Below are 13764 nucleotides of genomic sequence, written 5' to 3' on the forward strand. Positions count from 1 at the left end.
TAACTACTGAAACCGGCCAAGATTCATCCCTGGTCACGGTTTTGACCGGTTTTGGTGCTGTCCCAACCCGGTTTTGACCGTGCCGACTCAAATTCTCATACCTTTTCCAAGTCCGTTTAATGTTTTCAAATTCGGGTATTTTTTTCAAATACGTGAACTTTTTAAAAATTTGTGTACTTTTCCAAATCTGCGTACTTTTTCCAAGTTCACGTACTTTTTTTTAAATCCACGTACTTCTTTAAAGTTCCTGTGGTTTTTTTAAATTCATGTAATTTTTAAAAATTGACATACTTATTCCTATTCACGTATATTTTTTTGGGTTTGAAAATTTTATGTGAAATTGAAAACGTATGCGGATTTGAATATCTTTTACCCGAATTAGAAAAAAATGTGTGGATTTGAAAATTTATGTCAACTTGAAACAAGTATGTGAATTTCAAACAAAGTTCATGGATTGGAAAGGAACACAGATTTGAAAAAAATACACGAACTTTAAAAAGTATACTTATTTGAAACAAGTACGCGAATTTAAAAAACAGATGGATTTGAAAAAAAAATACTTGGATTCGATAAAATTACACGAAGTTGAAAAAATACACTGATTTGAGAAAATTACGCAAATTAAAAAAAATCATGGATTTGAAAAAGTACACAAATTTCAAAATAGTTCACAGATTTGAAAAAGGTATGTTTATTTTTGAAAAAATTGCACGACCTTGAAAAACTATGTGGATTTGAAAAGAGTATGTGAATTTTAAAAAGTTCATGGATATGAAAAAAATACGCGAATTTTAGTCGGCACCGGTCAAAACCGGGGTCAGTCAGCACCAAAACTGGTCAAAATCGAGATCAGGGACAAACCTTGTCCGGTTTCGTTAGTTGGAGGTGCAAGTTGTCCGGTTTCGGAGTTGAGGGACCAAATCTAGACTTCACCAAGAGTTGAGGGATTAAAAGTATACTTTCAAGTGCTAAAACAAGAAACAAAAAGATTCGATTGCAAGATCTAAAGATATACCTTCAAGCGCTAACCTTCCCGGCAATGGCGCCAGAAAAGAGCTTGATGTCTACTACACAACCTTCTTCTTGTAGACGTTGTTGGGCCTCCAAGTGTAGAGGTTTCTAGGACAGTAGCAAATTTCCCTCAAGTGGATGACCTAAGGTTTATCAATCCGTAGGAGGCGTATGATGAAGATGGTCTCTCTCAAGCAACCCTGCAACCAAATAACAAAGAGTCTCTTGTGTCCCCAACACACTCGATACAATGGTAAATTGTATAGGTGCACTAGTTTGGCGAAGAGGTGGTGATACAAGTGGTATATGGATAGTAGATATTGGTTTTTGTAATCTGAAAATATTAAAACAGCAAGGTAACTAATGATAAAAGTGAGCGTAAACGGTATTGCAATGCGTTGAAACAAGGCCTAGGGTTCATACTTTCACTAGTGCAAGTTCTCTCAACAATAATAACATAATTAGATCATATAACTATCCCTCAACATGCAACAAAGAGTCACTCCAAAGTCACTAATAGCGGAGAACAAACGAAGAGATTATGGTAGGGTACGAAACCACCTCAAAGTTATTCTTTCCAATCAATCCGTTGGGCTATTCCTATAAGTGTCACAAACAGCCCTAGAGTTCGTACTAGAATAACACCTTAAGACACAAATCAACCAAAACCGTAATGTCACCTAGATACTCCAATGTCACCTCAAGTATCCGTGGGTATGATTATACGATATGCATCACACAATCTCAGATTCATCTATTCAACCAACACATAGAACTTCAAAGAGTGTCCCAAAGTTTCTACCGGAGAGTCAAGACGAAAACGTGTGCCAACCCCTATGCATAGATTCCCAAGGTCACGGAACCCGCAAGTTGTTCACCAAAACATACATCAAGTGGATCAATAGAATACCCCATTGTCACCACGGGTATTCCACGCAAGACATACATCAAGTGTTCTCAAATCCTTAAAGACTCAATCCAATAAGATAACTTCAAAAGGAAAACTCAATCCATTACAAGAGAGTAGAGGGGGAGAAACACCATAAGATCCACCTATAATAGCAAAGCTTGCGATACATCAAGATCGTACCACCTCAAGAACACGAGAGAGAGAGAGAGAGAGAGATCAAACACATAGCTACTGGTACATACCCTCAGCCCCGAGGGAGAACTACTCCCTCCTCGTCATGGAGAGCGCCGGGATGATGAAGATGTCCACCGGAGAGGGGTTCCCCCTCCGGCAGGGTGCCGGAACGGGTCTAGATTAGCTTTCGGTGGCTACGGAGCCTTCTGGCGGCAGAACTCCCGATCTATTGTGCTCCCCGAAGTTTTTAGGGTATATGGGTATATATGGGAGGAAGAAGTACGTCGGTGGACCTTCGGGCTGTCCACGAGGCGGGGGGGGGGGGGGGGAGGGGGTGGGCGCGCCCCCCACCCTCGTGGGCAGCCCGGGACTCTCCTGGTCCAACTCCGATACTCCGTGGGCTTCTTCTGGTCCAAAAATAAGTTCCGTGAAGTTTCAGATCAATTGGACTCCGTTTGATTTTCCTTTTCTGCTATACTCTAAAACAAGGAAAAAAACAGAAACTGGCACTAGGCTCTGGGTTAGTAGGTTAGTCCCAAAAATAATATAAAAGTGTATAATAAAGCCCATAAACATTCAAAGTTGGTAATATAATAGTATGGAACAATCAAAAATTATAGATACGTTGGAGACGTATCAACCGCCGCTACCGGAGCTCCGCCGCCCCAGTCGACCTTCCTCAGCAACTCCATCCAGGGCGCTGCATCAACCTGATTGTGACCAGAGACCGCGGCGCCCCTCCACTACTCATTAGCATCGCCAGGTATCCATCTTTTCTTACTTTCAATCCGCATTAGGTCACTCTAGTTCGTCGTGTTCGTCTAAGTTCATCATAGTTCATCTATCCGCCACTGTAGCTCAATCCAAAAACAACACTGGAGCCGTGCGGCAGTAATATTGGCGTTTGTCTCAAATCGTAGATTCATCCTTTCCTCTTAACATTCAATCGCCAGCTTACTAGTTCTTCCCGGCCATGCTTTAGGTTTAGCAATTACTCTTTATTTTTTGAACTGCTGTAGATCCAAAATTATAGGTATGATCTGTGAAACTTGTTTGCCCAACACTTGGTGAAATTCTAAGAAGAATGAAATCAGTAGTTGTTTGACCCGCCCTTCAATGTTTGGGCGCCTTAATAATAAATTTGCAATCTTGTAACCCGCCAACCTTCTGCCGGCTTAATCATAAATTTGTAACCCGACATGTTCCAATCACTCCATAACCAGCTTGTTGCTACTGAATTATCACTGTAATCATTAGGCGGCTTACCACCGTAATTTTATCCCGCCGGCTTAATCATATTATCGGATGTCCACGAAGGGACAAGTTAATTCTTTTTGCATTGTTGATGTAAGTTCATCAATGTGCCACTTTCACAGCTGAAAATGTAAGAATGAAAAACAAATACAATCAACTCATCAAAGTAAGATGAATCACTTCGTACAAACAGAAACTGCATGATAACTCAAATCACGCACAAACCCCCTGTCCACATTGCTGGTGCTCGCCACCTGCCGTGAGGGGCGTGAGCGCTGGATGAGCCTCTGCCCGCCATCGTGCCTACAAAGGCAGGAAGCGAGCGAGAGAGCCCACCCCACCCCACCCATGGAGAGATCCCGCCGATTGCTCCTCGTTGCCGGCCTCCTCGCCGCGCTGCTCCCGGCGGCTGCCGCCACCGCCTTGGGGCCGCAGCCGAGGGCCGCGTGCGAGCCCGCCCTCTTGGCGACGCAGGTCGCGCTCTTCTGCACGCCCGACATGCCCACCGTGCAGTGCTGCGAGCCGTTGGTCGCCGCCGTCGTCCTCGGGGGAGGCGTCCGCTGCCTCTGCCGCGTCGCCGCCGAGCGGCAGCTCGTCACGGCTGGCCTCAACTCCACCCACCTCCTCACGCTCTACAACTCCTGCCGTCCCCGAGGCGCCCACCTCGCCGTCTTGTGCCAAGGTACGTGCACGTTCACTGCCTCCTCCCTCCCTCTGTCTACGTACGTACGGGTTCAGTGTTCGCTTTCGTGGATCTAGTGCAGAAGTGCAGAACCCTCTTTCCGTTTGTTGGGTTTATGCTTGTGTGACATGGATCTAGAGCCATGCAGATGCAGAGGTCTTATCTGCGTTTCCAGAATTTTTTCATCGAGTTCCTTTGATTGTCTTGCGGTTTCTTTTGCTCGAGTTAAACTTGGACGAACTGTCGTTCGAGTTCATTTGCCTGCTTCTAGTTAAGATCTATACCCCTCTCGCTTTGAGAGAGTCGAAGACGTTTATCAGTCATTTCGGTGCCGCGCGTTCTTCTTATTTCGATGCGATCATCGTCGAGATACGAGAGCACGTGCCGGTGTTTGCTGTTCAAACCGGAACACAGCTTTGCTTCCTGCAGTATCTTTTGCGTTCGTCTTTTTCAGTTTAGTTAGTCAAAACTAAAAACGCTGGCTATTCGATCGGCTCGCCCGAGGGCAGAGGCAGAGCAAAAGCTTCCCATGCGATCGACTTTCGGAGCCTTCCTCTGTAACTACAGAGAGAGACAGCACACTCCATTTTTCCTTATATTTTATTGGGCCAGCCATTGTGTTTGGTTTGCTTTTTTACTTGCGTGTGCTTTGTGGTTTTGCAGACCAGCACCCTCACTTGTCCTCTCAACGGCATGGTGTTTGTCCCTCTGCAACCGGCCTTGGTACCATGGTGGGTGTCTTGATGTTAGACGATTGTTGCTCAATGTTAGAGATGGCAACCTCCAGTCCTGATGTCTTGGCATGCCTCTGTCTTCTCTCTCAAGACTTGGGGGTGAGTGAAGCTGGCTTATCAATTGGGGATGTCATCAAGACATACACGCACTGCACGGGCCTCCATCCTCATCTGCCAGCAGCAGGCTGCAGCCACGGTGCGTATAAGTCATGCATCTGTTGTTTCCTACTATAGCACCATTTCTTTTAACGAGAATCGAATTTCATACAGTGCTCTCCAACAAGACCTCGCGGCAACAGTTAACGCACGCACGAGTGGAACCGATGCAGGAGAAGAGGGTGAGGCCGCAGCAATTCATTACAGGCTACTGGCAGGGGCGCGCCTCCTCTGCGTGACTGGACGCACTAATCCAGCAGATGCATTTGTAAACGTGTTTCATATAGTCCAAATGAGCATCAGTTGTTCAAAAAAATACACGAAATAGAACTGCAGCAGCAGAATCTTCAGTGATAAAGCAGAGCAGCTAATAAATCTATATTAGCAAAGGTGACAATCTTTCAAGGTGGATGGCTGATCACAGACACATACATCGTTGAAATCAAAGTTTAACATGCTCCAAAAGGTGAGTGACCTCCAAACGAGAAGCAGTGTTTGTCGGATAATCAGAACACGGGCATATCAAGTCTTAGATTGAAACTAAACACTACAGGGATCATCTATTTGCTATATAGTTACAAAAGTGACATGATTGATATTTGTAAGACGAACTATACTTCTAATTGTTAAACGGTAAGAACAAAACATGAACATTTAACAAACTTGTCCTCTATACTCATGTCATCAGTGTGAACTAAGAAGTTCCTCGGTATCACCTTGGGTCCTGCATATCACCTTCGCTCCTGCATACTGCAATCATGACAGAAATTACATACTATAATAAGTAGAGCAAGAAGGAAAGCTTCATATAACAATCAGTGTATTCGAGAAAAATATAACAGAATCAGTAGATAGATTACTTACATAGGTTATATTGCATGTAAAGTAATAGTCAATGAGAAAAAGTATAGTGAATATCACATGCATATATATAATACTCCTAGAAGATAGTGAAGTTATGAGGTATGGACGGCATATCTTTACAATCAGAACTTCACCATATATGAACTCTAAACAAATCAGCTAGTGTGAGGTTGTTCTAAATGAATCTGCATGTTAACAAAAGTTGACCACCAAAGTTCAAGCACGCGCCTAGGACTGTTGAGCAGAAATATTTGGAAATGCGAGTTTTCATGGAACCCGCCAAAAGATAATACCTAGAAGTATTTGGCTGCTCATGATCCTGCTAGAAATTAGTTTCTTGGAACCAAGCCATCCAAATGCCAACATTACCAATTTACCATAATACATCACTTGTAATCATCAGCTACAACAGAACACGTCATATTGCATGTACTTGGCACAATTTCTATCATATATGGTAAACCTGCTCCAGAATAACACACTGATGTGAATCCATTGATAATGTCTTTTTTGGTTGTCATCATTATTAAGAAACAGAGGCAAACAGAAGATATTACATTGCCAACCAAAGCATGTCATTCACATAGGCCACAAGCTGTGCACTGAAATAGACGATACATACATGATCTAGCGAGCAACAAGTCTGTCATACCGATGGTGAGTAGAGTGGCTTCTTCAGTGGGTTTTCTGGCTCGTCGCGATTCGGCTTCTGCCACTGCACCACATGGAGGTACACATGGTTCTCCGTCTTCTTGAAGTTCCGTGGCACATGCTCCCTCCCGAATCCCAGGAACAAGTTCATGTCCACGTACAGCCTCCATCCGACCTCTACACACACATACACAGAAAGAAACAATTCGCGTTATAATTTGTTTAGCTACAATCAATGGTTGTGACCACATTTAATAAGAAAGAAGATGTAATCAGTGCAGATAAACAAGATGGTCCAACCTTTTAGCAGATTTACCAAACACCATACATGCAAGTTCCTGGACTGCAATAACACCATAATTAGGAAAATCTGATAAACAAATGGCATGACTAATTGCACAAAAAATCAGCCAAGTATGATCTCTTCCTTATTATAGGAATCCAAACCATTTATAGGACACATACAACCAATATGACAAATTGCTAGAGTAGATGTACGGTCACGTTATTGTTCAAAGATCCTCAAGATCTAAAATTAGCAAGGGGGTTTTGTGGTCACCGACTACTCTACTCCAGCACACGGCAAAAGGTAATACAATTTCATCTAATTTAAATCTCAGACATCTCGATGACATAATTTATTGGATACATAAATCAAGCTGAATTCTTAACCTTTTGTTGTTTAGTTGACTTCTCACTATCATCACTTTCACTTCCAAAGTGAAGATTTCTGCAAACAGTACAAATGTGTCATGATTATGAGCAGCATCAGTACATTGACTCAACAGGATTAAATATGCCAATCCTATCCTAAATAAAAAAAAATCAGTGGAAGCAGAGAGGAATCTATTCTTTGTCAGTAGAAGGTAGATAACTTCCTCACACCTGTCTATAGACACCTGAATCTCCAGGTAAACTATTCTACGCTGCTTATGATTTTTAGGGTTTATAGTGTATTCCATGATCATTTATTTGTATTGCTCAAACAAAGGCTCAAAGTTTTCTCTTAATCCAGTGATGCCGAATTCCTCAAGCTCGCTTGACTTAGATGGGCGTTGTAAGTCATATAAACTGTATGAGTGAGTGAGTGAGTGCGAGTTTAGAAAAAACATAAATTGAGAAATTAGAATAAGATCATCACGGAGAACCATGCATGTAGTAAAAACTGAGAGGAAGATGACGGGATGGGGACACTCCTCAAACTTTATGTTGTAGTTCTATGATTATATCCGATTCTTTTGCCTTTTTTAAACTACATCGTAAATTAGTTTGTAGACAAGTGAATCTGCCAAGAAAATTCAATTTTACTTTTAGTTAGGAGGCCCTGCAGTTTGCAAATTGGACATTAGAGAGCAGTATGAGTTGGAATAAAAATATAGTACCCGATCTGTTGTGACCTCAGTTTCAGCAGATTCTCTCTTAACTCTCACACTCTGAGTATTGCTCCTCCTACAACAGAAAATGGCATGCATTAGAACACTTGATTTCATGTAGGATAGAGCTGTGTTGGTATTGGTTAGTTCAGCAAAAATAACAGGTCTGTAGATATAACAGTAGAGACCATTTGGGTATTCCTTGCTAAGTTCTTCATTGTTCCATGGCCTCTGAAAATGCAGCAGTGTGATGTCACACTATTGGTACACAAAAACTGCTACAAAAACGAAAAGAAAACCTGAAAATTGTGCTTATGCGCAGTATAGTGCCTAGCCATCAATATTTTGCATCAAATCTCAGCAAATCTTCTAAATACATATATCATGAAGTTCTTCTAATAATCTAGTAACGTAATCCAAATTGGCCGATGCGGACATATCTGTGCCTAAGCAGAAAAAAACTATTAGACCATCAGAACAAGTATTATAATCACTACAATTAAGGAGAGGAAGGACGAGACAAACAAAAATGCATACATACAGCTATTTGTTGGTGAAACAAACATAAGGCAGGCAGGCTAGCAAGACATCTCTCCGGACTACACTATCAAGTTTCAAAAGATTTTATGTTGCTTATCATTATGTAAGTGCATCATGATTACAAGCAGTACCAGTACATCGACTCGACATGTTTTAAGATGCTAAATCTATTCTAGATAAATTTTCGAGCGAAAGCTCATAAGAATCTTTTTTTTTCAGATAACTTCCTCACACCTGTCTGGAGGCACCTAAATCTACAGGCAAACAATTCTATGTTGCTTATCATTTCATCTTCTATCTACTCATTGCAAATTTGTGTTGAGCTTCACACATAATTAGTATATCCTGTAATAATTATTTTTTATTGCTCAAACAAAAGGCTTGGAGTTTTTTTCACTGTGACGGATTAGCATCGGCTAATGGTTCATGTGAATCAGGCTAATGTACCTTGACAGCCGAGAGATCAACGTTCATTGTTACATCACTAGGCTTACAATTGAACAAATTGGAAGAAGTTTATGTACAAATTTAATCGATAATCATGTACATCAGACACCCTGTCGCCATATCAAGAAGTTTATTCGGTATAAATCGGAAACAAACTTGATAGAACCAACCATCATATAAATGCTCTCATGTATCACCCAACAAGTTTACTCTCTGCACTGTATCTTGGCTATTAGTTCATTAGTTCAGGTGATCAGTACCCAAGCAGACTAAAAAACAAGTGGGGTGGTAAATCCAAATTCAAAGATGGTGTATTATAGCGGTAGAGATATTGGTACACAGAACACGACACTACAATGATATGTAGTAATTCTGTAGTTTTGTAGCATAAAAAGAATTGAACAATCCGGCGATCCAAGTCTATAGCCAGACGTTCAATACATAACTTAGAAATTTAGCACAGTTTATAGTGTATTTTTTTCAGTCACACAGGTAACTGAAAATACAGGAGTAGACAGATCTAATGAAGCTCCCCTCCAGCTGATTTTTTTAATCAGATGCCAATATAGTTTAGCCTCTGTGGCCTCTGCTTGGGACGAGGCAAGAGAAGGAACATGATGAAAGAAAAAGAAACCTGACCACACGAATGGAGACGAGGAAGCAACCCATCGCCGTAGACAGAACAAAACCACAGGCCGACCGAGAGGAGCAAAGATTGGCGCGTATGTCGGGGTCGCTGGAGCTCGTCTCCGGCCGCGCTGCGGCAATTATATTTTCCGCGTCCCCTGCATCTGGTGCTTTGTATCTTGACAGAGAATCAAGAATGAAAACTTGTCCCCACCTCCAAATCCGTCGAACATGATAAGAAGTTGAGAATCCAATATAGCAAAAACTGCATCATACTATTATTTGCTTCCATTCAGAGCAGTCAGAAGCTTTATCAATGTATGTCTTGTGATCTCAAAGATTGGACGAGCATTGCTGTCTAGAATCTCAGCAACAACATTTGCAACCACCATACGTTATTGGCAGAAATTAAGTCTTGGAGGGCCTCTAGAAATCCTCTGTCCTCCACTAGCTCAGCATTTATATCATAAATCCTAGTCCTAGCAATACAAATAGCTCCTGTCTTCCACACATGGATCATCTTCCTGTGAAAAAAATTCAAGGCACAAGCATGGACTTAATTCAATGGAAGAGGGCATAAAACTGATGTGCATAGTTGCAGCTACCTCTGCACAAATATAATTCTTGCATCATGTGCATCATAGTTACCTTGAACAACAATGATAATAATGATTCTCCGTGTCATCAAAATCTCACCAAAATAAGATCAGCTGCAGATGACGTACACCACAACTTTTTTAGCCAAAGCCCCAAGCAAGCATACCTATAGAAGATGGACACCTTAAAGCAGTGTGTTGTCAGATTGGAATCACTCTTGCCTCACTGTAAGAAATATAGCCTAGTTCCATCGTGATTATCTAAGGCAAAGAGACATAAACCGGCTTAGATCGAAGGAACCCAATGAGTCTTGCATAGATGGGCATGAAGGGAGGGGGAGAGGGATAGAGAGAGATGGATCTGGAGTGGAGGGGGAAGAAGGATTGGGAAAGCTGACCTTGGCATCGACCATCCCCCGACCAGTACTCCTCTCGTCTCCCTCCCAGGCTTTCTTCGCTGGTGACCAATGCTCCTCCTTGGTCGGTTACTCGTCGGCGTCGCCCCTGTGCTCCAGATCCGGCGAGAAAATCGGCTGGCCCGGCCCCCTTGACTCCTCTCCTGCTGCAGCCGCAAGGCTCCCAGGAGGAGAGAGACGAGGAGAGGAGGACGGGTCTGGACGGATGGGAGGAAGGAGTGTGGCCAGGGGAGGTCGCTGGTGTGTCACCCGCCGCCGGGACTCGCCGGAATCGGCCGGCATGGGTGGTGGCGGCGGCGGTGTTGGAGTGGCATGCACACATGAAGCCTACAGGATTAGCATGGAGTGTTTGATGGTACAGGAAAAGCAAATGAATTGTAAAAAGAGGTTGGATGTTAGATTTCCTATGAAATGTAGTACAAAAGATTTCATAGGAAAAATTCCTATGAGATCCAATCCTATGAATCAAAAGATTAACATAGGAAAATTTTTTAAGAATTTCAATCCTCCAAAAATTCTATAGAATTCCTTTAAATCAAAGGAGCACTTGGTTTAATTAGTGAGATAGTAGAGCGGGTGTTGGGAAGGAGTGATCAGTTAGTTGCTAGAACTGTAGAGTATTCACTTCAGCTGTAATGTATTTTGGTGGTTAAATTCCGTGGGCAGTTTAAGCGAGTAGAAGCAGAGTTGCTTAAAATGTGTACTGGCTATGAGCAAAGAAAGAAGACTTTTAGTTCTCTGGGCAGCTCTCAGCCTCCATTTTAATAGTGCAGTTGTGGTTAACATAAGACTTAACCAGACTAAAAAGTCCATTTTATTAGCTGGAACTGCTGCTCCTTTTATCAACATCCCTCTCATCTTGGTAATTCCATGTCAAACTTCTCCTGCTCTGCCTCAGGCCACAGCAGAGGGATACTCCTTAAGAAGGGTTGGGGGCCTCACGATCCTGAAACTGACATGCATGTTAGTACCAACCAGAAACATATAATTTTTACTCCCACCGTAATCGGTCTTGATAGTTAAATTTACAGTCAAAGTTGAACCTCAGGGAGCGCGGGCGCACTATATTTTAGAATGGAGGGAGTATCAGATATACAAAAATAAGACTCCATTGGTCATCGCTCTTTACCATATTTTGCATGTCGGCTGCATTAGACCGATGGTCAAACAAAATACTAAACCCCACAAAATGTCTAACAATAAAACAAGGAGGAACCATATAGTCTTCTAGGAAATGCGACCCTATCATCAAGAATTAACAATTACATGTTCCTACAATTTCTTCTCTATATCTATCTATACTAGCTACCATGACACTAGCATGGGCACGACTCACTAACGCCCAAAATCTTTCAGTGAAGATCAAGTCCAGAAAAATAATTTCTTAATAAGGGGCCGTGCAAGTGTAGATGAAACAAGCTAATACAAGTTTGTTTAGAAAATAGAACAAAGGGAAATTGTTATTTTGAAAAGAAAAAATAACACTATATACATGCAGAATGAAAAGGATGTATTGAGTCATTGGCCTTTCAACCTCATGGATTGCCACATTCACAGCTTAAAATGTATGAACGGAAAACAAATGCAATCAACTCATCAAACAAAGATGAGGCATTCCGTACAAATGGAAACCACAGGAGAACCCCAAATCACGCACAAACTGGAGAAATGGAGGGGGGCATCAGAGAACATATGAATGCACCAGATGTGTATGAACGGGTATATCGAATGTACAGAAAAAAACACTCTAGTACCAGCAAAAATATATCGAATGTACAGAAAAAAACGCTCCATGGGTCATAGGTCTCGGCCATATTTTGCATGTCGGTTGCATTTGAATGATGATCATTGTAGCTTTCTTTTTAGATAAACTACGTGTCATTCATTCAACAGTTGGATTACATACCCACACGTAGCAGCGATCTAGAAACAACCAGAAGATCACAGGCACAACACCTTACAGAAAGGACCCCGCAAATATAAAATTACAATTTTGGGGGACCTAAACGCGAGACTGCTGATCATTCTAGCCTTTTGTAGCTTGCGAGTCTTCCTTCTCCTCCTGTCAAGAAGTAAACACACCAAAAAGATTGGCATACGAAGCACAATCATTTCTACGTTTAGAGGTAAACAAACAAAATAACTCTTGAAATGTCCCACAATAAAACCAGGTAAATTTTAAATATGAACGCTCATTTAGTAATACAAAATGTGTAGTATTTGCTCAGTCTATCGTATCTCAGCTCCTCGGTGAAAGAAAATACACAAACCAAGCCAAATACAACTAAGCAACTAACAAAAATAATAAATCTAGCAAAGCATCTGATTTCAATCTCACAAGTAGAAACACTTCACCAGCAAATAGCGCCCAAAATCTTCAGTGAAGATCAAGGCCAGAAAATGTTAATCATTCTAATAAGAGGTAGTTCGAGTGTAGATGACACTACTAATTAATACAAGTTTCTTGTAAAAACAAAACATATGGAAATTGCTATTTTGAAGAAAAAAGGAACATCCGATACACTCAGAATGAAAAGGACATATTGAGTCATTGGCCTTTCAACCTCATAGATACACTAGCTCGGTCTCGCGAAATGTAAGAATGGAAAACAAATGCAATAAACTCATCAAAGAAAGATGAGACACTTCATACAGAATAAAACCTCATGAGAAGCCATATCACGCACAGATCCCCTATGCACGTCACTGTTGGTCGCCACCTGCCGTTAGTACTGGCTGGGCCTATAGAGGCAGCAAGCGAGGAAGAGAGACCACCCCAGCCCACCCATGGAGCGATCCCACCGCCTGCTCCTCGTGGCCGACCTCCTCGTCGTGTTTCTCCCGACGGCTGCCGCCACCTTTGGGCCGCAGCCAGGGGCCGCGTGCAAGCCCACCCTCCTAGTGACGCAGATCGTGCTCGTCTACGCGCTCAGCATGCCCACTGTGAAGTGTTGCAAGCCGGTGGTCGCAGCTGTCGACATCGGGGGAGGCGTCCCCTGCCTCTCTCACGTCGCCGCCGAGTGGCAGCTCCTCATGGCCGGCCTCGACTCCACCCACCTCCTCAGGCTCTACACCTCTGTCGGAGTAATGGGCCACGGGTAGGCTAACCCGAGGCCCAGAACCTTTCAAGACATCGGGGCAGACTGCGCCCCTCAAGATGCCAAGGTGAAGAGCCGTCTTCTGGGGCCGGTTGGAGGAACAGCCGGCTGCCCGTATACGGCCGAGTCCTAGAGGCAAGGCCAAGACTGGCCGACTCCTGCTCGGCGGCTTCCAGAGAAGTCGGCACCGAGGAGTCGGCCCACGGCACCAGCGAAGCCCGTACCCTTATC

General features: G+C 42.8%; 3 protein-coding genes and 1 non-coding gene across 22 annotated transcripts; 2 read left to right on the forward strand and 2 right to left on the reverse strand.

Annotated features, from left to right (window-relative positions):
• The first annotated feature begins 3697 nt into the window (after window positions 1-3697).
• Window positions 3698-5180, forward strand: LOC125526496 (uncharacterized). The gene is made up of 3 exons (XM_048691179.2): window positions 3698-4031; window positions 4695-4961; window positions 5036-5180. Exons 1-3 carry the CDS (start codon window positions 3698-3700, stop codon window positions 5158-5160), a joined length of 726 nt encoding a protein of 241 aa, XP_048547136.2. The 3' UTR covers window positions 5161-5180.
• Window positions 5181-5326: 146 nt separating this feature from the next.
• On the reverse strand, window positions 5327-10828 carry LOC147974488 (uncharacterized). Of its 19 annotated transcripts, XR_015600119.1 has the most exons (10): window positions 10418-10820; window positions 10072-10280; window positions 9436-9947; window positions 8109-8255; window positions 7998-8040; window positions 7819-7885; window positions 7109-7166; window positions 6737-6779; window positions 6438-6613; window positions 5327-5671 (listed from the first exon to the last, which is right to left on the reverse strand). XR_015600119.1 is itself a non-coding variant. In XM_087517534.1 (9 exons), the coding sequence occupies exons 6-9, from the start codon at window positions 7138-7140 to the stop codon at window positions 5606-5608; spliced, it is 312 nt and encodes a 103-aa protein (XP_087373660.1). In that variant the 5' UTR covers window positions 7141-7166; window positions 7819-7885; window positions 7998-8040; window positions 8109-9947; window positions 10072-10280; window positions 10418-10809; the 3' UTR covers window positions 5327-5605. The 19 variants fall into 19 exon arrangements, 7 of the variants coding, with proteins under 7 accessions (XP_087373660.1, XP_087373657.1, XP_087373661.1 ...); XR_015600113.1 differs by having other exon boundaries at window positions 8109-9947; window positions 10418-10827; XR_015600114.1 differs by having other exon boundaries at window positions 7998-8255; window positions 10418-10818.
• Window positions 10829-12952: 2124 nt separating this feature from the next.
• On the reverse strand, window positions 12953-13037 carry LOC147974489 (small nucleolar RNA Z162). Its single transcript, XR_015602351.1, has one exon. It is a non-coding gene; the product is annotated as a small nucleolar RNA Z162 (small nucleolar RNA).
• A 185-nt stretch (window positions 13038-13222) lies between these two features.
• Window positions 13223-13537, forward strand: LOC147974490 (non-specific lipid-transfer protein EPAD1-like). Its single transcript, XM_087520054.1, has one exon. It carries the CDS (start codon window positions 13223-13225, stop codon window positions 13535-13537), a length of 315 nt encoding a protein of 104 aa, XP_087376180.1.
• Window positions 13538-13764: the final 227 nt, after the last annotated feature.

Source organism: Triticum urartu, chromosome 4A (genome assembly GCF_056163025.1).
Source record: "Triticum urartu cultivar PI428250 chromosome 4A, HENAU_Tu73, whole genome shotgun sequence".
NCBI classification, from domain to species: domain Eukaryota; kingdom Viridiplantae; phylum Streptophyta; class Magnoliopsida; order Poales; family Poaceae; genus Triticum; species Triticum urartu.

Excerpts from the sequence above, each read along its gene's own strand:
- LOC147974488 (XM_087517532.1), bottom strand. The coding sequence starts at position 9,465 with ATGGGTTGCTTCCTCGTCTCCATTCGTGTGGTCAG. Across the intron at positions 7,886-9,430 it reads GTCTCCATTCGTGTGGTCAG|GAGGAGCAATACTCAGAGTG; the intron begins GTTTCTTTTTCT and ends TTTCTGTTGTAG. Across the intron at positions 6,614-6,736 it reads TTTGGTAAATCTGCTAAAAG|AGGTCGGATGGAGGCTGTAC; the intron begins GTTGGACCATCT and ends ATGTGTGTGTAG.
- LOC147974490 (XM_087520054.1), top strand. The coding sequence starts at position 13,223 with ATGGAGCGATCCCACCGCCTGCTCCTCGTGGCCGACCTCCTCGTCGTG.
- LOC125526496 (XM_048691179.2), top strand. The coding sequence starts at position 3,698 with ATGGAGAGATCCCGCCGATTGCTCCTCGTTGCCGGCCTCCTCGCCGCG. Across the intron at positions 4,032-4,694 it reads CCTCGCCGTCTTGTGCCAAG|ACCAGCACCCTCACTTGTCC; the intron begins GTACGTGCACGT and ends GTGGTTTTGCAG. Across the intron at positions 4,962-5,035 it reads AGCAGCAGGCTGCAGCCACG|TGCTCTCCAACAAGACCTCG; the intron begins GTGCGTATAAGT and ends AATTTCATACAG.